Raw genomic sequence first — 23,588 nt, forward strand, 5'->3', positions numbered from 1 at the left:
TGGTCCTCCTCTTGTTTAGGGGGTCATGTTGCTAAAATTGTTAAGATTCAGTGATCTTACTATTTATTTTATTTGAAATTATTATTATTATTATTATTATTTTTTAAAGTTTGTAGTAGAAATGGAAATATTATAGCCATGGAATTAGCAATGATGATCAATTCTATGATTTTCTCTTTTCATCATTAGGTTTGACATATATATCATTTCCCTATATGGTCTGTCCTCGAAAAATAAATGTTACTTCAAAGCATTCAGATTATTTTTGAATTTTCATTTTCATTATTGCATGCAAATTCTGTTTTTTGTAATAATTTTGTGAAAATATATATTCTTTTGCATGATATAAAAATAATGCTTAAATAATGCTTCCTTGTCGAGGTTAGTGTGCGAATTTGGTTTTAGAGAATAACATTGCTATGTTGATTTTCAGTTATAAACCAATAATTAAAGTTGACTCATCATAAAGCTTTAGTTTTCTATAAAAATGTTGAAGGATTATTACACATATTCATGTAATGCAATATTACTGTGTCATACAGTTTTATCGCATGGTAAGCTGATTTGGTTAGTGTTTTTTAATCACTGTCACATATTTTTCTCCTTACCTTTTAAGTAAGTTCTGAAAATTTTAAAAGTGTTGCACAATTTTTGCCTTTCTCTGTTGTATATAGTTTTTCCCTCCAAGGTCTAGTTTATTGGTAAATCGATTATTTTATTTATTTATTATTTTTATTCAGTGTATTTCATTTATTTTATTTACCTGTGAATTTATTATTTAATATGTATTTTGAGCTTTCTTAAGTCATGGGAGGCGTTCTCACTCTTACGAATCTTTCCAAACATGTGATTTCACCGTATTTACATTCCAGCTTGCTGTAACCTTGGTTGTTGGTGATGTGTTTGATCTTTCGAAACCTGAGTCTTTTGTTCACCACCCTTCTCCTTTGTTCTACCAATGTCCCTCTTAGGAACTGCAGTCAAATCTCATTCAAGTGAGGAATCCTGCCTGAGCTTTACAAAATAATTGAGCTGGACATGTCATGCAAGGTTTTCAGTAAAGAAATAATATTTTGATAGCTACAGTAGTTTTTCCATAACTACTTTTCATTTGTTGTGTTCATATTGTACGTGCATTCTTCAAAAATTAAAATGCTTGCATAATTTTTCCCTCTCAATTTTCGGAAGATAAAATTAGTTTCAGGGGCATAAATTATGTTGATTGGTTATTTAAATATTGCAAAGCACATGGAAACTATCTGCCGAAGGGAAGGGATGCTTTCATTAAGGACTATGCTGAGGAAAAGTGGCTCGTTTTCACATTGCACATGGGCAAAATGATTATTAAAGATTGAAAAACATCAGTTTAAATACATAGAAGGCTAAGAATATTGCAGAAAAGAAGTTATTTATAAATAAATAATAAAAGCATAATTGTGGCTATATCTGAACAATACTGCAAAAAAATCATTTTTTTTTTTTTTTTTTTTTAATTTCACTATTTAAATGAAAAGTTAAAACTTATTTGGAAGTATGGATTTTAACAAACTAAATGTAGATGATAAAATTGTTTAAAGCCATGCCACAGTGATAAAAGAGTATAAAATTGTTTGTATGCATATCATTCTAAATTAAAATGTATTTTCATTTATATATCTTTTTTCTGAACAGCCCATTGAAAAGCCATGTTAGCTGTACTTTACAGTGTTTTCTGTTTTAATGCAGAATGCATAATGACAAATACTGGGGGATGAAGTATTTTTTCAAAAGAAATGCTATTAAAATAATTAAACTCAAATTAAAAAAAAATTCATATGATTAAAACATGTTTAAAGCAGATAAAAATAACAACTGTGATTAAAATTTATGGGTATGTGTAATATAAAATAAAAATATATGTAAGAAAGAAAAAAAGATACTTTTTTTTCCTCTCTCACATAATAAAAGGGAGATTTAAATAGATTACCGTAAACTGAGAAGTTTGCCAAATGTATTATTCTTGGCACAAAGTAAAAAAAGATGCTAAGGTAAATATCTGATTAAATCTCAAACCAAATTTTAGAAAATTTGGTTTTTAGTGAGTAATATGAATCTTCGAACCGAGATATGCAACAAATTTGCCATGCCATTTTAGAAAAAGTTTAATATTATATCAAAATAAGTGTGTTAGAACAGCATTTTATATAAATCTGATATGTATCTTAAGTCACACATTCACAACATGAAAAACAGAGGTTGAATTTTGTCAGTTGGGCCAGTAGGCTGGGAGATACAGAACTGTTCTTTTTTATTAAATGTATGTAAATAGAGCAACAGCAAAGAAGTATGGCTGCATATTTTCCTTTTGCTCTCTTACCTTAAATATTGTCAGAACATTTATAGAGCAATTGCTCTCTCCATTTTTGTGTTAGCTGGGTGAGAAATGGTTTTGTAATAGCTTAATTTCCCAAGGAATAGAGTAAATCATCAAATATTCCCCCCCCCCGGGAGAATTCTTTCTCATATCTTATTAAATATGTACAAATTATCCATGTTTAAAAATTTAAATATAATCTTTATCAATAATTTTAATTTATAGAAATTAATAATGTTATTTGTTTTTGAAGAATTGGTGACTTTGGTTTTCGCTCATGCATTATGTTTGACAATTTTATTACTTTAACTCAGTTAATACACAAGAGCTGTATTGTAACAGGGTAGGATTTTATCATGAATTAGTCTGTACATGGCATTGTACTGCAATCATTTTCAGGTCTCGCACTGCTCCTTGAAGTGCTGATAAATATACAAGATAATATTTTTAATCAAAGCTAGTTGTTATTAAAAACAATTTTTTAATCTGTAAATAAATTTTAAAAAAGTCTTTGAACTTGATGGTACTTTTAATGTTCTTAAGAGTGAAGCTATGGACTGAATACAAATTACAGTTAATTTATGAAAGATAGACACTTCATAAATAATCATAGTATCCTGCTATGGTTGTGATGAAAATATGAAAAATCTCTCTTGAATAGTTCATGAAAATTACTGATTTTTATTCCTATCTTTTGAGATTGATCTTTGCTGTGGTTTTGTCCCTCTCACCCCAGCTTTATATTTCACATCTTTATATACTATATAAGCGACTTAAGCGTTTGTCGCCGATATTTTATTGTTGCCATTCGGAAAAATGAGCGCGGAAATTAACAATTCCGCAGTTTTTAATTGATATCTCGGCTGATTAAAGTCATATGAAGATAAGAATGGTATCGATGGATTCGGAGAATTTTTTGGAATCCTAGGATATGTGTCTTGAATTTCAACTCGGCGCCGTTCCGTAGATATTCGAGAAAAAAGAATTTGGCACGTAACCAAATATCTGTATAGGGAAAACGTAAGGGAAAATTGGTTTTTAATTAATATCTCGGCTAATTAAAGTTCCACGAAGACACGAATGGTCAAAATGGCGTGCCACGGACCAGTAAAATCCAATGGTGTGCTTCGCTAAGCCCGGGAGCCAGCTGTTTCGGAGGAGATGACTTAGACATATCTATATTACTGAGCTATTGCAGGCACAACGTTGTCAGTTCCTTAAATTAAGCCCAAGGGCACATGACATAATGAATTCTGAAAATGGAAGACATGTCGGAAGAGAAAACGGAGAAAGGAAAATTGAGAGGGGTACCAAAAGGAACAAGGGCAAAGGCATCTACGGAACTTCACAAGATAAAGAAAATCTGAATGGATCCATGACAATTCAGAGAAATGACAAAGGATGAGATGATGTTATTTCACCCAGGGTTCGTACGGTCCTTAAAAGTCCTTAATTTTTTTGGAATCGATTTTTGCTCCTCAAAAGTCCTTAATTTTGGCCAAAATCAGTAGAAGGTCCTTAAATTTAATCATCTGAAATTTCTGTCTGTTTTTATGGCTGCCATTTTGAATGTGAATTAGCATTTTAGAGGAACATTTTTGGCGATTTGCTGACGTATATGGTTACCTTTTGAATGGGATTAATTTGTTTCTATTTCTAATATAAATGATGGGACTCGAGTTTCTAAGCAAGAAGTGAAACATAAGCATTTCGAAATTCATTGTTTGTAATAAAGAGCTCTTAAACAATTTTCACTTTTGGGGATATGAATTCTTTTATTAAACGGTTCTAAATTTTCGACTTATCAACATTTTGGCGATTTTAAGATCTGTTTCTATAGAAAATTTTTAATTCCAAAATCTGAGAATTTTTCAACGATTTTTTTAAAACATCATAACTTTGATAGATTTTATGTGTAATATATTGGAATTATATTTAAAAAATAACATTAAAATAAAACATTTTTATTTTTCACTGTCATATAAAGTTTCATTTTGGCTACTTATTATACAATATTTTGTATCTAAAAAATAAACAAGGTATAATGTTATAAAGCATAATTTATGAAACATCTCTTAGCAAAAACAAAATTAACTATGTAATTAATTAAAAATATCTTGTTTTTAATTTTTTCATAGTAAGCATATTTCCCATCTAATGGTCTCAGAATATTCAAAATTCTGAGATTATGCATCAGTTTTCTCTATAAAATTAATTTTGCACTTTTTCCCTCCCCCTCCCCAAAGTATTTCTGGCTTTTTGCTGTTACAAAATTGGTTGGGATAATTTTTCTGTAGTATTTTTGACATTGCAGCTTAAAAAATTTAGAAAGATTTGAAGGCAAGATTTATAGACCACGATTCTAGAAGATTCGATAAATATGTGACAAAATGAAAAATGTCTCCATGGTATCAATGCGTAATAGATGTATTTTACAGAAAGTTTCCAATGAATTTCTTACTTTTTGGAGAACGTCTGGAAGAACAATGAAGACATAATATTTGAATGTTTTACTCCTGATACTAGATTCTTAACATGTTTATCTTCCCTTTATTTTCTCTAATTTTCACTAGACACAAGCATGGAAAATTTCAAAAATGCTTTTAATCTTATCACTTGGGCTGGCATTATAGAAAGGTTTTTTTTTTCATTAATTGAAAACTTACAATTTAAAAGATCCATCTAATATGTCTTAATTCATAATATGCAATCTCTGTGGATCCTAAATTTGACTGTATAGTGCCTTTCTAAATTCTGCTTCCAATGCCTGTCTAAATTCTAAAAGTTTTGCCATTTCTAGATTTTGTTGTTTGGTGTGTCACTAAATTCTAAAAATTCTGCAACACCAGCTCTGTAACTGGCCTTTACAATATTATTTCATATTTCTTCTGAAATCCATATTACTAAAGAAATTAAATTAGTCACTTTTTCTATACATTCTAAATGCATTTAGTGTTTTTTAGAAAAACAGAATCAGAAATCCTTAATTAAATCCAAAAATTCTAAAATAAAAAGGAAACTGAATACATAAAGAAAATTATTCTTCAAAAGATATGTGCAGTTATTATTATGTAAATTACACAATTGTTTATGATTTCAGCCTTTAGTATAATTTTCCATTTCTGTTTCCTCATATGATAGAATTACTGAGCCAGATTAAATTAAGTTGTATAATCTTTGACCACTAGTCCACATTTTTAGTTTGAATTTGACTGTTCTTGTTTAATTACATCACCGTGAGATGTAATTGAAGCATCAGAACATGCCTTCATGTTTGTTCTTTTTAAATAAGAGGCTTATTTAAAACTTTGTCTGATATTGTAGTTACTTTCAGACATAGTGATAATTTGCTTCACGTCTATTGGGGGTTTTGGACTATTTAACTTTTACCAGATCAAATAAACCCTCATATGTACATTGTGGAGAGGTTGGCAAGTTAGGAGATAAAGCACGCAGAAACTAGCGAGAGCATTGGTTTGCATATTGAGACAAATCTCTAATTGTTAGAAAAGATACTTAAATAGAGAAGGAAATCGATATAAACTAGACAAAATGTCTGGGAAGGCTTCAAATTAAAATGATGAATAAATATTTTGTTGGGTGTTGTTGTTACAAAACATAAATGTTTTGTAGCTTTCAATGTGTAATTATTCTAATATCCTTTAAGAATCAGTATCGTAAATTACATGCATTTTAAACTGTGAATTTTTATTAGATTTTGATTTTAATAGGCCTTTTTTAACAAATACTGTTAAAAAATTTTAATAGTGGCCATGTAAATCCATAATGACTAAAGTTAACTATTTACCTAATATAATTATTTATAACTAACTGCTTACATCTTTATATATTAAAGCGAGTTATTGCCTTTCATTAATACTCACTGTGATCACAAGATAAAACACAAAAATGTAGAAATTCAAGTATAACTTATTCTTTGCATCTAGTGAGACTTAAAATAATGTAAAAGAACTTATCCCCCCTGGTGCTTTAATGGCTTATTGGAACCTGAAAGTATATTAAATAGGTTACAACCCCTGGAACTCTACACAAAGCTATGACACTAACTGCATCAAACAGAGCCTGACTAACTTTCAACACTTGCCAACCGTGCCTACATCAGGCCTTTCAGGTTTGTTCTAATCAGCAGGTCTCTCTCTAGACAAGCAGCAGCGGTGATAACATTCAATCTTTTGTTATGAATGATGCTGATTATGATCTTGCTTCTCATTTTAACTTATGCCATTTGATATAAAATCTGTATCTGCTATTTACTAAACCTCTAGACCAGCGGTTCTCAACCTTTTGACTAACGTGTACCATCTAAACAAAAATTGAAAACCTTTAGTACCACTACTACAAAGTACTGCTACCAGTTACTGTTTTGAAATAAACAGCTTAAAATACTTTGCTTGTTTGTGTACCACCTATGTTTTTTCTTGCGTACCACCGGTTGAGAACCTCTCCTCTAGACTGACCAAGTATGTGACAAAATGAGGCATAAAAAAATCAACATAAAGCTAATTATTAGTAAATTTCAAATATGTCAAACCCATTATTATTGTAAAATATTTAATGCTACTTGGTAAACTGCATGGAGTTTTATTTTATTCTCAAACTTATTAATAATTATGTTCATTAATTTATGTTTAGTAATAATGCATACTACTTAGGGATCTATTTTATTTTTAGGATGATATTACAAAAGGCATTGAGGCATAGAATAATATTTTTAATTAATATTAATTGCGTCGTGGCACGCAATGACCTGGAAGTTGATCTGTCAGCACTATCGTTATCTTCAGGGCAGATGTTTTTATTTTATTCGGCTTATAATTCCTTACTAAATGTAGTATTTCTTGTCGATGTACTCCGTCGTTGATATGATTTAAATCAAATTCCTTGTCATTATAAATATCACGAATACAAATCAAATAGTTTTCTGGTTGCAATTTTCTAATTTCGGCTATGCATAATGTATGCTTTACGCATGCGCGCGTTGAAAGAAATGTTTAATAAAGTAAACAAATAAATATTAAGCTTCTTTTTTTGTAAATTTTGATACCCTTTAGATCATAATTGCTCATTATTTTATAAATTATGGTTTCATATTTTTAATTTTATAATTTCTGCATGCCATCTTACCAGATTTAAACTGATGATCTATAATCCGGAATCGCCGAAGTCCCGACGAGTCCGGATTAAAGACTTTTGACTGTATATATAAATGTGGAATATGGAAATATATATACAATATTAAACATAAAATTGAATATTCAGAAAGAAAAGTGATAAACCAAATAATATTTTTTATTACTTTATAATGTAAAAAAATATTTAAGACATCTCATCGGTAGTGTATTATTTGTTTTTATTGTTTAACAAAGAATACTAAAATTTGTTAGATGTTATTATTATTCAAATTAACATTTGAATTTCTAATTATTTTGTAATATTAGATAGCTTACTTTTAAAAAGATTAAATAATTGAAGTTTGAATAACTAGGATATATAAAGAATGCAGAGATTTATTATTTATTTACTTATTTTTTTTTAATAATCAGTATGTTATTTTATTCTGTAGTCCTTCTCAGAGCCAGATGATGACATCATTACAAATGGAAGAAGAAGTAAATTTGGAACTACTTAGAGAGAGAGAAGCAGCAGTCCGTAAATTAGAGGTAATATAAGCACAATGTGCAGTGTAATCATACTGCTATTTATTTTATTATTTGCTATGCTACAACTAAACAATCAAACTTAAAAAAATTAATTTCTATGTTATTAAACATTTCAGTAATTAAGAAATAATACCTAATAAACAAGTAAGTAATAATAACTAACCATTAACAAGTCCAATAATGCAGCAAAGTAAAATTTGTAAGAGAATAAATGGTATCCTAAACAGAATAAATTATCGGGTTGTCCGGAAAATAATGCAGGTTTTTGCAGTTGTTTATCTTTCCTGTACATTTTTATCAACAACAACAACAACAAAAAATAAATAAATAAATAAATAAATTGGTTTATATATTATTTTGGAGCTCTATTTTCACTCTATATTTCTATAATAATCATTTTGTTCCAAAATCATTTTTAAAAATATTTACTTGGTGTTTTTGTGTAGATGTCAAAACAGGATTTTCTGCAAATTTACTTTTATGAGTACAAGCTAGGCCATGGCGCAGTACAAACGGCTCGAAATGTGAACTAAGTATGGGGTGAGAAACGTTTTAATAAATCTACAGTTCAACGGTGGTACCCAAAGTTTCATTGTGTAAAATTTGACCTGGAAGATCAAGAGCGTCTTGGACGCTCTTCAGCTGTTTATGACCATGATTTGAAAACAAACCTGGGCACAACTTTTTGAGAGCTTGACGTAAGAAAAACAACAATTTCTGATCACTTGAATCGCATAGGAAAGTCAAAGAAGCTTGATAAGTGGGTGCCTCACGAATTGAGCGAAAATAAAAAAAATCGCGGTTTTGAAGTGTTGTCTGCTCTTCTTCTCCGCAACAAAAACAACGCTTTTCTTAATTGAATTGTTACGTGCGATGAAAAGTGGATTCTCTCTAATAACTGGCGACATTTGGCTCAGTGGTTGGACTGCGGTCAGACACCACAACATTTTCCAAAGCCAAATTTGCACCAAAAAGAAAATTATGGTGACTGTTTGGTCATCTGCGGCCGGTCTCATCCACCACAGTTTCCTAAATCTGGGTGAAACGATTACAGCAGATAAGTACTGTCTGCAAATCAATAAAATGCACCAAAAATTGCAACGTATGTGCCTGGCATTATTGGTCAACAGAAAGCGGACAGTCCGTGATGATGCTTGGCTGCACATCGTGCAAGTGACCCTCCAGAAATTGAACGAATGGGGATACGTGACTCTCCCTTTTTCCACATATTCGCCTGACCTCTTACCGATCGATTACCACTTTTTGAAACATTTTTCAGAAGAAATGCTTCAGAAACCAAGATGAGGTCAAAAACACATTTAACCACTTTATCGCATCCAGAACTCCAGAATTTTATTCTACCGGCATAAACTTATATCTCGTTGGTAAAAATGCATTGATTCGGCTGGTGTTTATTTTGATTAATAAAATTGTTTTTGAATTGAGATATGATACTTTAAAGATATAGGTTAAAAACCTGCATTATTTTCCGGACAGCCTAATAATACTTTTTTCTTTAGATATCATTCACTGTTTTATATTGTGATATGTATTAAAATGTGTTATTTTCAGCTATGTTTTTTACATAATAGATGCCCTTCTCTTAAGAAAAATTGATTTGGAAAGTCTAGGAAAAAATTGTGCATGTTATTATAAAACAGAAGATTGGTTCTTGATACGAAAACATATGCTTCAAACAAATAATAGTAAAATCTGTTTCTAAATATGTGCAGTTAAACCTGTCCAATTGTGGATATTTTGAGGAAGTTGAATTTTGTTTACTACATAGAGGTGTTCCTTTCTTGAGATTGAGAATTTTAAATTCCAAATAATATTTTAACTATAATTTTTTGTTATTTATTTATAGCGTTACTATTTTATATAGCTAAAATTACTTATTTAAGTATTGTGTATGATAATTTAAAAGTCTAGATTTTTTAAAAATGATTTTTAGAAGTTAAAATTTTGGTCAGAATTTGTAAAAGGTCTGTCTGTGATTTTGATCATCCGATAATTTTGCACAATTTTTATGCTTGTCATTGTAACGTAACATTTTGGATGCATATAGAATTTAAACCACGTGAAAAAGTATGGAAATATTTATATTGGGGGATCTGGGGAGGGCTACATATGGAGAGTTCAAATAGCCCCAGTTTTTTGCCACTAGGAATAAGTGCTTCATTGCCGAATTTCTTTACTTTTCCACTGTTGTTTTGATGTTTTTTCTTCAATTAATTTTTAATAAATGATTTTATTTTAAATTTTATATGTGTTTATTGGGGTCAATAATAAAGCAGTAATGACAGGTTTTTACTGTACGTATTGTACACTAAAAAAAAGTGTGTAATAAAATTATTTTTCTGTCCCCAAACTAGGCAAAATAATTTACATGTGGAGTATTAACTGGACATTTTTTTCGATAACTTTCAGGCTTTCTCAAATATTTTATATAATTTTTCTATAAATCTACTCAAATTTTTCTAAAATATATTTATATTATATATTTTTGGACAAACTGAGTATTTTAGTACATTTTCCATTCATTTTTAGTTTAAATTTCCTTCTGTAAATGTGTTAAGCAACATATAAAGTTAAAAAAATGAAATAACTTTTGTATATTATATAAAATGAACGTATTCTACTACTATACATTTTTTAATGTATACATATATTATTAAAAAGGTTTTTATATATCATCTCCAAGGAATAGAAATTTAATTCAAGCTATGCATTATTAGAAAAAATTTTAATATTTTAGGTTATTTAGATTTCTATTGTAGAAAAAAATTTTAAAAAATCTGCATAGAAAATTTTTTAACCATAAAAATTATAAGTACAGAAAAAATAGCTATTGTCATTAATCGATTATCAAGATTCGATTAATTGACTTATCAAGGGGAACAAACCAATCTACTATTGATTAACAATGATGAAATTAAGCAAGAATGCTGTCTTTTCTTAAATAAGGATCAAATTAGTTATTTTGATAGAGTTAGATCAAAAGCTAGGAACAATACTCAATTATTAGAAAGATATTAGTCTAAAAAATTTTTGTCAGAAACAAAATCTAAAGTAAAAATGAATAAGGTATACTTCTTAATTTAAGTTATTCGTTAAGAACTAAATTATAAGAGATTCTTACTTTAGAAAAAGTATTTCTTGACACTTTCAATACTTGTACAAATTAATATATACCAAAGAAGACAATAATAGGAACATGTTTAAATGAATATATTATAATTTCTTCCATTTGTTTAAAAAACTTTGCTAAAACACTAGTCTCTAATGACAGCATTTAACAGTAAAATTATCTTGCGAATTTAAAAATACCATATCTCAGTTACAGAACAATACTTATTAAGTATATTATATGAAACTTATTTTGTACAAGTATTGAGAGTGTCAGGAAATATATATATGAGTATTAATATAGGTAAAATGTGAAAGTATTAGGGATTCTTTGAGGATAGAAATGTGCTAATTGTTAAATGTGTTTTACTTGTGCAGCTTTATGAATTTATTTAAAAGAAAACAAGTTACATTGATATATTTTAATGCATTTTTAGGCTGATATTGTTGATGTGAACCACATCTTCACAGACTTGGCTACATTGGTACATGAGCAAGGAGAAGTCGTGGGTAAGATTTTTCTGTTATACAACTGTTGTTTTCTGTTCTGTGTTTGAAATGATTTGAAAAAAAATATTTTCAGAATTGGAAAAATTAAGCACAACATTTACGAAGCTAAAAAGTTAATACAAAGTTATGCATTAATGCCTGAAATATTAATTTCTTAGATAAATAACTTGCATATTTTACTTCATCTAGCTATTATATATATTTGATCAGTCAGGTTTCTGAAAAATTTTCATGTTTTATAATTTTAATTATTAATTTTTGTAATATAGTTTGTAATAAGTTACATATGCATGAGTTGTGTAAAGTTTCAAAGGACATTACAACCAGTATTTGAATTTAATGTACAGTGGTGGCCAAACTGTGGACACTTTTGGAAATTTTTATGTTTTTGAAATTTGTATGCTTATAGAAAATGTAACGTTTCACAAAATGCAAACTTGTATATATAATTTTAAAGAGAATTTATTACTGAATTCAATACAAAACACAAAATTCAATTATTTGCAATACAAAAAAAGTTAAATGATAATAGTTATCGATATACATTAGATAGTGATGATTGCAGTGAGTTATCAGTACTTAGTAGGGTACCCTTTATTTTTGATTACAACTTCACATTGACATTTCATTGAGCTGACAAGAGTTCTAAGCTCTTCTTTCGTTATTACATGATTCCAGGAAACAATTATAGCCTCAATTAGTTCCCTTTTATTTGATGGGCGCCTCATTCGGACAAGAGTTTTCAAATGGTGCCACAAATTTTCGATAGGATTGAGGTCAGGACTGTTTCCTGGCCATGACAACAATTTAATGCTCTTTGTACAAAACCACTCTTTCGATATTTTGGCCGTGTGGCAAGGAGCAGAATCCTGCTGAAAAATAAACGAAGCATTGTTGGGAAAGAGATCTCTGATGGAAGGTAGAAGTTTTGGTTCTAGAATAGTGTCAATGATTTTCTGGCATTCAATGTCCCATCGATGACATGAAGGCAACCAATACCATCTGCTGACATGCATGACCAAATCATAACACTAACTGGGTTCTTCACAGTTGCTTGAATGCAGTCAGGATGTAGCTCTTCTCCTATTCTACGTCTTGCATATTTTCACCCATCACTACCGAATAACGATATCTTAGTTTCATCACTCTATATAACTTGTGACCACTGATCATCTGTCCAATTAATGTGTTCCTTTGCCCACTGTAGTCGTTTTTTTTTTTTTCCCGTTTTCGTTGCTGAAAATTAAGATAAGGCTTTTTTCGTGGAATTCTACCTCTCAGTCCAACATCTGTTAATTTTCTCCTGATTGTTTTTGAACTGACAGAAACACCAGCATCATTCAGATCACTTCTGATGGCCGTTGATGACATTTTTCTATCTTGGAGACAGTCTTTTTATTCTTCTGTTATCAACAGATGTAGTGCACCTTTTTCGGCCTTTTCCTTCTTTGTTTTTTATTGAATTTGTCTCCTGATATCGCAAACAAAACTTTCGGACTCCAGATGTAGTCACTGAACCACCCGTCTTGCAATTTCAGCATAGGAAAGACCACTTTCTCGTAACACAATAATATTACATCTCTTTCTAGGTGTCCAATCTACTTATTTATTTGATGTCATTGCTTCTTGACTAAATATTAAAAATTTTTACAAAAATTCCTACTTGTAATTGCAGTGTATAAGAAACAGGTCCTCCTTCTACAAAACAAAGCAAAATAATGAATTGTTTCAAGTGTAAACATGATGTCAGCTTCTACTGGCAGTTACTAACATTTGATTGTTTCTCAGAACAAGAACAGTGATTGGCCAGGAAAGCTAGACATATGAAACACAGTTATGAAGTGGTTTGTAATTTATATTAAAGTACATATAACTTTTTTTATATTGCAAATAATTGAATTTTGTGTTTTGTATTGAATTTAGTAATAAATTCTCTTTAAAACGATATATACAAGTTTGCATTTTGCGAAACGTAACATTTTCTATAAGCAAACAAAGTTCAAAAACATAAAAATTTCCAAAAGTGTCCACAGTTTGGCCACCATTGTATACATAACTATATATTCAAGGAAAAATATGTTTTTATTTCTGAATGAAAACACTATGTAACGTGGAAGATTATTTTAGAACATAGATTTTTTTATCACATTTGTTTGAAAAATATTGTTTGCAAAGTATATTCTACTTGCTTATTGTAACATTTGATATGCTTTAAAAAATACAGATAGTATTGAAGCAAATGTGGAACAAGCTCAGATTCAGGTGTCAGAAGGTACTCAGCAGTTAGCAAAAGCCAGGCGCCATCAGGTAACATTTTCTCTTATGAATTAATATTAATTCACAGATTTTATCATTTGAAAATATTATCAAAATAACTGAAAGGGAAATACAATTAATAACTTTTTTATTGTGTGATGTTTGACAATTTCTGTACGTATGTATTTTTTGAACTATGTCATAATAAAAAATATAAAATGTGTATGAAACTGGGTTACCACACTATTATGGAAAACCAGGAAAAGTCAGGAAATTAAAATATTTTAGCTAAAATTTGGGTACGTCAAGGAATTTTATATGATGTTCCTAAAATAATAATAATAATAATAAAAACTTTTGCTCCAGTGTTGAAAGTCGATTTCTTGCCATATTATATATCCCCACAGCATCATTCCCACAGGTAGCGTAAAACCAGTTTTCTCAGTGCCAATCAGATTATCCCTCAGAAAGGCATTTCAGTGGCCACTAAAAAAGAGCTGTATATTTATGTAGCATATTGATGGGTTGATTATAATGTAATTTAATTTCCTTTTAGAGTTATTTTCAGTGCTTGAAAAGATGTTTCAAAAAAGTGTTTTTGTTTTTTATTCTTAAATTGAGTATTATTAATTAGTTCTAAAGAATATACTTCAATCAATTAGTATGCTAAAATTATATCTAATTACAATATTGTGCTCTGAAGGCTTTCACTGTAGTTTCTCTAATTGTTTTCATCTTTTGTTTCAGGCTGCAGCAAGACGTAAAGCTTGCTTCTTAGTTATTGTATTCGTTTTAGTTGCAGCAGTCATTGGTTTGATAATATGGCTTTCCAAATGAAGGTGAACTTGATTTCCATGGATGGGAGCATTTTGTTTATTTAGTATTGCTATTGCTAATTTTATTGTAACATTTTTATTCGTTCTCTGAATAAGAAGCTGATTTAATAAATGTTAAGGGTCTGACCCAAAATGTGAATACATTCCAATGTGTACAGAAATTAAGCTGAAAAATGTGAAAAAAGTATTTTATTTATTTAGAATTTAATCATTTACAAGTTATAAGTAAAACCTGCAATATCTCATGTAGTCATTATTTTACAATTATGGATATTTATTCTTAGCTAATCTAAAAATACTGAATTAGTCACATTTATGTTATAAATAAAAATTAAATGTAATTTTTTAAAAAATGTCTTCTTTTATTTGAAGTATATGTAACTATATAAAGCAAATCAACATTTTCAAAACTCGACAGTAAAAAGTATAAATTTGCATAGTTGAACATAATTTCATTTCTGCTTAAGGCAGTGTATATAACAATTAACATTAGAATTATATAATATGTAGTAACTATATATACAAAATTGATGTTGCATATTAAAAAAATTATGCATATTTCTTACAGATGTGCATTAAAAATGTTTGTTTACACATGAGAACTTATTTTATGCGAATGAGTGGAGGGTTTAAATTATCAATTGGTAACCATCTTGAATCGTCCAGTGCTGTATACAAGTCCTGAAAGAAAAGTTAATCAATTACTCTAAAAAGCACAAGTGAACAAAGATAAAATTTTTGTGCAACCTAAACAGTGTGACATTATTTGAGAATAACTGCATTTACACAACATTTATTAGCTATTTGTAAAATTAACTTATTTTGCGGGTTTATTAATCCTTAGCACTCCACTGGTATGGAAGCATAATTTTTAACATGATTAGGCTTAGAGCTGCTATGTCACTATCACCGCTGGCAATTGATATATGAAGTTAAACTAAGTTTCTAAAAATGAGGTTAAATTATTTTATGGAATCTGGGAAGAGGGACTGCACTATGTGTTAAAAAAAGCAAGGAAAAGATGGCAGATGTCAAACCAGTACTATGACACTTGTCCAAGTAAACCCAGAATACTGTTGAGGGGGATTAATTTCGAAGATATATTACAATGAAGAAATAGAAAATTTAAAATTTGTTTCATTTATTAGAGGAATGCATACTTATAAAATAAATAAAACAAAAAACATTCACAAGCCTATGGTAATTCTTTCCATTCAAAGCAAGTATAATTTCTCATTTTTTGAAAATATTAATATTAAATTTAAATATAATAAATGATTTTGCCATAAAGTCATTTAGAAAATAAATTTTTTGTGTTTTGTGGACATTTTCAATAGTGCATATGAGAAATTCTGATCTAAAAGCATCACATTTCTTTTTCATGCTTTGATTTCATATTTTATACGAATTTCAGCAGTAACTATATATACAAGTAATAAAAAGTATACTATACACTTAATGGCATTTTTAAGCTTTAACAGAATATTACTGAGACACCCCTGAGCAAATTTGAAAGAGGTGACCCTCACAGTATATTTTTCGAGGGTGACAAATATAATTCTGCATTTTCCAGGGTGATAAATATTAGGCATCTCGTAGCTCTGAAGTTATCCAAGCTTTCCAGCAAGAGTTGCTGTCATAGTTCAATAGCAACTTTTTGACTTGAAAGAACTGTTTTGTTGGGCAAGATTTTTAAAACAGTCTGCATTATATTGATAACACATTTGTTTTATCATATGTGATACACATTGATATCACATTTGTTTTTCCCTAGGCCTACACTTCAGCAATCTGATCAGCTTTTTCCTTCAGAGTTCGATACATTTTGTATGCTGGCTAACCCCAGTGTATTATGGCTTTTTTGATTTTTCATTATCACAATATACAGTATCTTTCGATGCTAAAACGTCGTTTAACGATGTGAAATTCCACGAGTTTCTGCAAAAGCAGCTTGTGACTGATTTGATTTTTCAAACTCCTCAATAATATTTTTTTTTTTTTTTTTTAATCCAGAAATGTTAAAATGTTGCACTTTCTTGACATTTTACTGAAAGGTATGAGCAATCAAGTTTCTGCTTTTAAACTTAAGAAAACCAGGAATGACTTGGGAAAACTACTCATGAATTCAGCATGTGTGCTAAGCCCACAAATGCCAAGGGCACATACAGGGTGTATATACAGGAGTAGGAGAAGGTAGGGGAACTGACAATTCACTGTAAGCTCCCCTTTTCTTAAGATGGAATGACCTCGATTTCTAAACTGGAGGGGGACCTTGTATCTAAAAATGGACAGTTTACGTGAGTATGACACACAGTTACATGAGTAGCACATATTTTTTTAAAACTATTTTTCTATTCAATTAGTAGGGATTTTGGAAAACTGACGGTTTAATGAGGGTTGGCTGGCTCAGACAAGGATAATCTTGAGATTTCATTAAAGAAATGTTTATTGAATCAATTTGAAATCCATTATCCTTCTCAATTCATTTGGAGAAGTGCTGTTTAAAAAAGGAGAGTCTTTTTAAGAGGAATGCTTTCTTTGACTTCGGAAGAAGTTAAAGTTGTAAACTATGTCAAAAACTTTAGTCTAATTTCTCCCGTCCCAATACAATCTTCATTGCGAAGTTTTAAGCCTAGATGATATGAGTGGTTTCATGAGTATATGATACCATGTCAGAGCTACTAGCTAAGCAGTTTTACTTCTACATGAAGATCTATTTTTTAACTATTTATCCATTTGTATACAAGCAATAATTTACACTTTATAACTTCAAAAGAACATAATCTAAACTCTACACTCACAGTCTAAAGAAAGTGCTATGCAATTGACTTGGCTACCAATCTTATCCAACATACAATGACAAAACAGGAAAGGAAGAGGCTCCTTGTGAAGCATATTAAATTAAGCAACATGGGGCTAGTTACAACTAATTCTTCTTTTGTGCACATTTCAGTCAGTAAGTCGTCACAAATCCTTACAACTGCTTAAACTTACTCTTTTATTCAATTTTTATCAACATTTTGTTTTTTATTGGCTTTTATTATAAAACGTTATTTTCTACAATTATTGATTTTTTCCATGTACCTTGATTGAGCAATTACTTACCATTTGTTGAGAATGGTTATTCTAATATAATAACCCATGAATGTTCAATTGAATTTAAATCTGGTACACATCTTTTGGACCAAAGCATTTTGTTTACAGAGTACCTTTGCAAATAAATGCAATTACCTTTATATCTTTGATAATAAAATATGAAGTAGCTAGGAGAAAACATACGCTAAAGAAAGTGAAAGAAGTCATTAGGTGCTGAAAAAAAAAAGGGGTAATGTCATTTGGTGATCTTATCTGACTAATACATGTGTTTGCCTTTCCTCAGATTATTAATGTCTAGAATTACCTTGCAAAGAAAATCTTTATGTTGTCAATATAGAAAATGCTCCAGCCACAGGTGCTCTAATCACAATGTCTATGTACTATTTTTATTTTCATCAGGTGTTTTACAACTAAATGTATAGGAGACAAATAAACTTCTTATATAAAGATGTCTTTATTGAAGTCAGACATATCTTAATGTATGGAAAACTAGCTAATACAATTTCCTTGTGGTTTGTGAAAGAGTTGCCTCCTATTTCTTTTTAGCAGTTATAGGCAACAAATAAACCTGAAAAGTAATTGTGACATATTTTTGGTCTTAGTATCAACATGTTTGATTTGTGTCTTTCAAACATGTCTAGATTCTGTAGATGTTTTTCACTACTTTTAATCTTCACGTACATATGCATATTACTGTACTTTCCAACAGCACAGCAGTTTCACATACCAAATGCTTTCCCCAAAATATACATCATCTATTTGTAGAATCTATTCAATCATCAGCAGTCTTATTATAAACATCAGCAGTCATCATCAGCATATTATAAACATTATTATAAACATCAGCATATTATAAACATTATTATAAACATCAGCAGTCTTATTTCCTTCAACTTGTTACAGAACACAGAATTATTCCATGACAACAGTATTGCGCTGTCCATGTACTAAATTTCACTGATGAAAGCATTTTGTATAAATAATTAAAATTTTTTTAAACAGAATATTTGTTGTTTCACATCAAAGACTGGATATCCCCCCCAAATTATTCCAGTGGCTGCATATTTTCTGGTCAAACTTTTTTACTTCTCTCAACTATAAAAGAGTTTACATCTCCTCAACTTTTCTATAATAGTTATTTATGTAGCAGAAGAAATATTGAGTGTTTTAGATGACGATTACGTTTCACTAAAGTTTGATCACAGTAAGTACAGAACTCCTTGCAAAACCCTTGAAACAAATCACCACCAGACATCAGGCTAGTCCCAAACTGAGAAAGAAATGTAATGATCCCATGATCACCTTCAAACATTTGTAAGCACGATGAAATATCAATTTCAGACTAGTGATTTTCATCATTATGACAAAATAAATCATTTATTTAGAACAGAATCATATCCATTGTTAGTGTCTGAATCCCTTGAAAGCACTGCCAACTTATGCTTCTTTGCAGGTCTAAAAATGGCACTATCACTAGAATCATCTTCATAACCATTCAAACATCAATCCACACAGTTATTTGCATTAACCTCTTTGTCGTCCGTAACGCGTCTAGCGCATTCAAGTGAAACTTCTGCAGGGTGGCCATAACGTGCTTCAAACGTTCTGCTACATTTTAAACGCTTTCTAAATGTTTACTTGTTTGAGTTTTTATTTTTGTTTGTTCTAATATCTCCTAGAGGGCAGTACTAATCAGGCATTCTATTTCTAATTGAATTCCCCCCTGGTTTTATGAATATTTGCACCATTTTATGTAAGATACAAGACAGTGAGTGAGAGATCTTTAACGTCTACTCAACAGAAAAAGACAAAAAATGAGGCTGTGAATTGGAAAGACAAGAAGGATATACGTTTGATGAGTACAGTCCATAATAACTCTATGATTGATGTTGGAACATGGAAAAGAACTGTAAAAAAAAAAAAAAAAAAGAGGAGTGGACCGCCTGGATCAGATGATATTAAATTAATCCTGCTGTTAGAAATAAGCAGAGATATTACTTTTCCATCATGCTTTATTTCCTTTATTCCACCTTGCACTTCTTTACAGGTTTGATAAGGTCACTGTCACTACAATCATTCTCACAACCATCAAAATATCCACTTACGCAATTACCCACATCTACATTTTCACTAGGAACATCTGATAAATTCAATGATAAAAAATTTCCGAAAATATTTCAGTTTTGTTCTTTTTTTGATTATCTGAAAGAGGTCATTTCTAAAATCATGAGAAGCTTGAAGTTATTGACTGTTCAAATTCACAAAATGCAATACAAACAACAGTAAATACGACCCTCTGCCAAATTAAGGCTTTTGAGTTAAATATCGATCACTGATGTAAACAGCTAAATATATACAATATATAAAAAAAAGTGGCATTTAAAGACAGCATATAGAAAACATGAGTTATCTTACCTGTTGCATATGGCTCACAAACAACATTACATCGCAAAAGATAGTTATTGCATTTTTTTAAACTAATTTCCTCACTAATTTTATGGAAAAGACAGACTGGGCTTATGTTTGTTATTTATTTAAATAAATTCCTACCTTCTTCCAAAAATGTAAAATCTCTACTTTTTACATTAGTCTATTAATCAGTTATCCATGTTTAAGTTTCATTGTTGCAAAAATATAATAATTAAATAAAACTATTAAAAATGAAACTTAAGAAAAATTTTTTTAAAGAAATAAGAAAACTTATTTATTTCAGATTTTGTAAAATTTTTAAAGGCATGTGCACTTAAATTTGAGATTTTCTGTATTATAACCTCAGTAGTTTTTAATTTTTCAAAAATTTTGCTACAATATTTTTTCATACTTATCCCCATCCCTCCAAAAGCAAAACTGTTTAACATAACAGAATGTGAATATGTCTTATCAAAGTAATGAATTTTACATAACTTTTAATATTTTGATTATTTATTTATTTTTTGCATTTTTTTAAACATATAAAATAAATAATTAAATGAAAATCCCAATTACCTCATTTCTTTCCATCAATTCTTGATTAATTTGATCTATATCCAGAGGCACATCATGTTCTGTAAAATAAAGTGCATACATTAATTAAAGAATGCCTAAGAAAAAGTGTGACAGAATGTTCTGTGAGAGCAACAGACAAATGAAAATGCCCGTTTCCAATATATTTTAACTCGAAGTGGAACAGATTTTTAAGTCTGGTCATGAAGACCTGTACTTAAAAAGCATTTATTAGCTAAATTTGTGCAATTATTTATTTTAGTCTTTATTTTGATAAACATCCATTCATTAAGATGATATTTTACATAACTGAAGAAAATACAAAATCAAAATACGTTAAATTATATAAGCTAATAGATACCAAGTGACAAAAATTCTCATGACTGAGAGGATAAAGGTAGTCATACTACTTAAGGGACTAACAAGTAGTGTTTTAAAAAAATACTTGTGCATAAAATCGCACTATTTATAATTTTATCTTTTACATTTCTGATAGCTGTTCAAACTAAATATTTTTCCAGTGAGTTGCTATAATATTTGCATAACACAGATAATGAAACAAATTCATATCAGATTAAGTAGAAGGGGCATTTAAAGACGTTATTAATTTAATTTTTCATCTTGTATTTATTTTTAAATGTAATGCTTAATAACTTAAAATGTGGTCACAAAGGTTAAAATTTCTTCTTTCTGAATACTTTATTAGACTCTCATTTGCATTAAATGAAATTTTAAAAACTCATTCTGAATAAGGAATTGTAAGCTGAAGTTAGAAGATCTAGGAAAGTGGTATAAACTTAAAATACTAACTGTTATTAAAACTAACAGTATAATAAACTGTTATAAACTTAGGATATCCCTTACAGTATTTACAGAAACTAATCTCAGCTGGTTCATATGGAACTAAATGCCCATAACTTATATACTGGGTTTATGATGTTTGCCGACAGATATATGGATTTGAATTATTCAGTTAAGGGGAAGGAAACAAAGATTGTACGCCTATGAAAAAGGATGCATTTGTGGAGGATTTGTTAAGGGAACTGGTATCCCCTCCATTAAACAGGAACAAAATCACAAAAACTTTCCCATTTCATAAGGGATCACAATAATAGGGCTAAACTAATATTCATAATCTTATCTAACCAAAGTCTTGTTTAGCAGGTATGAAGATGGTCCTGATCCATAATCACACTGCTTAATAACTATATGCATTAAAATTTTCAACAACTGTATTGATTGCAAATTAGTTTATTATTACTTACAGCACATATTTTCATTAAATAGTTAAAAACCATTATTTATTTACAAATGAATGCATCTGTATGATATATTTTCCAGAGCTTCAGGTAAAAATAAACAAGCATAATTTTGTTGAGTCATGTAGATTGACTGTTCCTGTAGTAGGTTAAGTTATATGGATTATAGCAGAGCACAGCAATGATATCTGAAAGAGATATTTTTTTGAAAACCGACTGGCAAAAATCACAGAAAGCTTGTCCAGCCAGTCTCGTTCGCCGAGATTTAAACGATAATCTTAACGATCTTGCTACCCAGCTGCTGGTGGACTCTGAACGCAGGAGAATGGCTTCATAATCCATCCAAGGTCATCTCGCATAACATTCATAAAAGAAGAGAAACAAATCAAAGTATGGCATAAAATTAGGCAAAGCAATAACCCTACGTTTGGCGTACATTTTAACCAAGACTCTATTGATTTTGAGGGCATCAGGTGAAGGTCCCTCCTGATCAGAGGGAAGGAAATTCTGCATAGAAGGGAGCTGCATTTGCACCATAAGCAGTAAAAAGCACCATAAAACAGCAAAACAAACAAGAAGGTAGTCATTAACTAAACAAGATAAATCGTGAATGTGAAAAGCTTCAAGGAAATCCAATTCATCTAAACAAACTTCTTGGATAATTCTTGCAGAAAACAAGTCAAAACAATGATTCAATTTCAAATTCTCATTAGTTATTGAAGATTTGTTTATTTCTTCCTTTTGAACAAATAATACATGTTCCCCAATGCAAAAATTCAAAGCTTTTTTAGTCTGTCTGATATATCTAAAACCACATTCACAAGACATGCAATAAATTCCCCAAGAATTGAAGTCAGAATTATAATCTTTAAGAATCAAACAATGCATTTTATTGATAGATGAAAAATGACTTGAAAATTGAACTTTCTTGCATTGACCCTTTTTAAATGAAAGGTTTTCCTTCATTAGCTTCCTTACATTTTTCGCTGTAACATACCGTATACAACATAATCATTATACACATAATTTCACATAAATAAAGATTACATAACAATATAATAAAAATATAAATATTATCAGTGCCTTTGAGTTCACTGCACACAGCATCTGATAACACAGTTCACTAGGCTAACCCCTTCCCATGCTATTTACCTCAACAAAACTTGGGCCCAAGCTTTATGGGCCAGCGTGAGGTAAACAAGCCAGACCAATGCTTAAGAACACTCACAATACGAGCCGAAATCTAAATGCCTGTGTTATAGCCAGTTTTGCGCGATACTGCTGGTGTGGAAGTAAACTTTAATCCTTCTGCCCTTCACAGATATTATAAATATATTTTGTAATAAATAACAGTTTCAAAATTATATTTCATAAATAAACAAGACTTCAAGTAAGTAAACTTTAATCCTCCTGCTTTTTGCAGATATTATAAATATATTATATTTTGTAGTGGTTAATTAAATTTGACTAATGAAACTGCTTTGTA

General features: G+C 29.9%; 2 protein-coding genes across 4 annotated transcripts in view; one reads left to right on the forward strand and one right to left on the reverse strand.

Annotated features, from left to right (window-relative positions):
- Syx7 (syntaxin 7) overlaps positions 1 to 15,118 on the forward strand; it is a 35,260-nt gene extending 20,142 nt beyond the window's left edge. The window contains exons 8-11 of the mRNA XM_035367930.2: positions 7,938 to 8,034; positions 11,601 to 11,673; positions 13,898 to 13,980; positions 14,677 to 15,118. Coding sequence (XP_035223821.1) covers positions 7,938 to 8,034; positions 11,601 to 11,673; positions 13,898 to 13,980; positions 14,677 to 14,766 — 343 coding nt within the window. The 3' untranslated portion in view covers positions 14,767 to 15,118. The remainder of the gene's footprint in view (positions 1 to 7,937; positions 8,035 to 11,600; positions 11,674 to 13,897; positions 13,981 to 14,676) is intronic.
- The window catches only part of Secp43 (tRNA Selenocysteine associated protein), an 82,682-nt gene continuing 74,031 nt past the window's right edge, over positions 14,938 to 23,588 (reverse strand). For all 3 annotated transcript variants that reach the window (XM_085822875.1, XM_085822876.1, XM_035367929.2), the window contains 2 exons: positions 20,847 to 20,905; positions 14,938 to 15,446 (listed from right to left, as the gene is read on the reverse strand). In XM_085822875.1, the coding sequence (XP_085679001.1) occupies positions 15,369 to 15,446; positions 20,847 to 20,905 (137 nt within the window). In that variant the 3' untranslated portion in view covers positions 14,938 to 15,368. The remainder of the gene's footprint in view (positions 15,447 to 20,846; positions 20,906 to 23,588) is intronic.

Source organism: Stegodyphus dumicola, chromosome 8 (assembly GCF_044657685.1).
Source record: "Stegodyphus dumicola isolate Sdum_Otavi_A_Nest chromosome 8, ASM4465768v1".
In the NCBI taxonomy this organism is placed as follows: Eukaryota; Metazoa; Arthropoda; class Arachnida; order Araneae; family Eresidae; genus Stegodyphus; species Stegodyphus dumicola.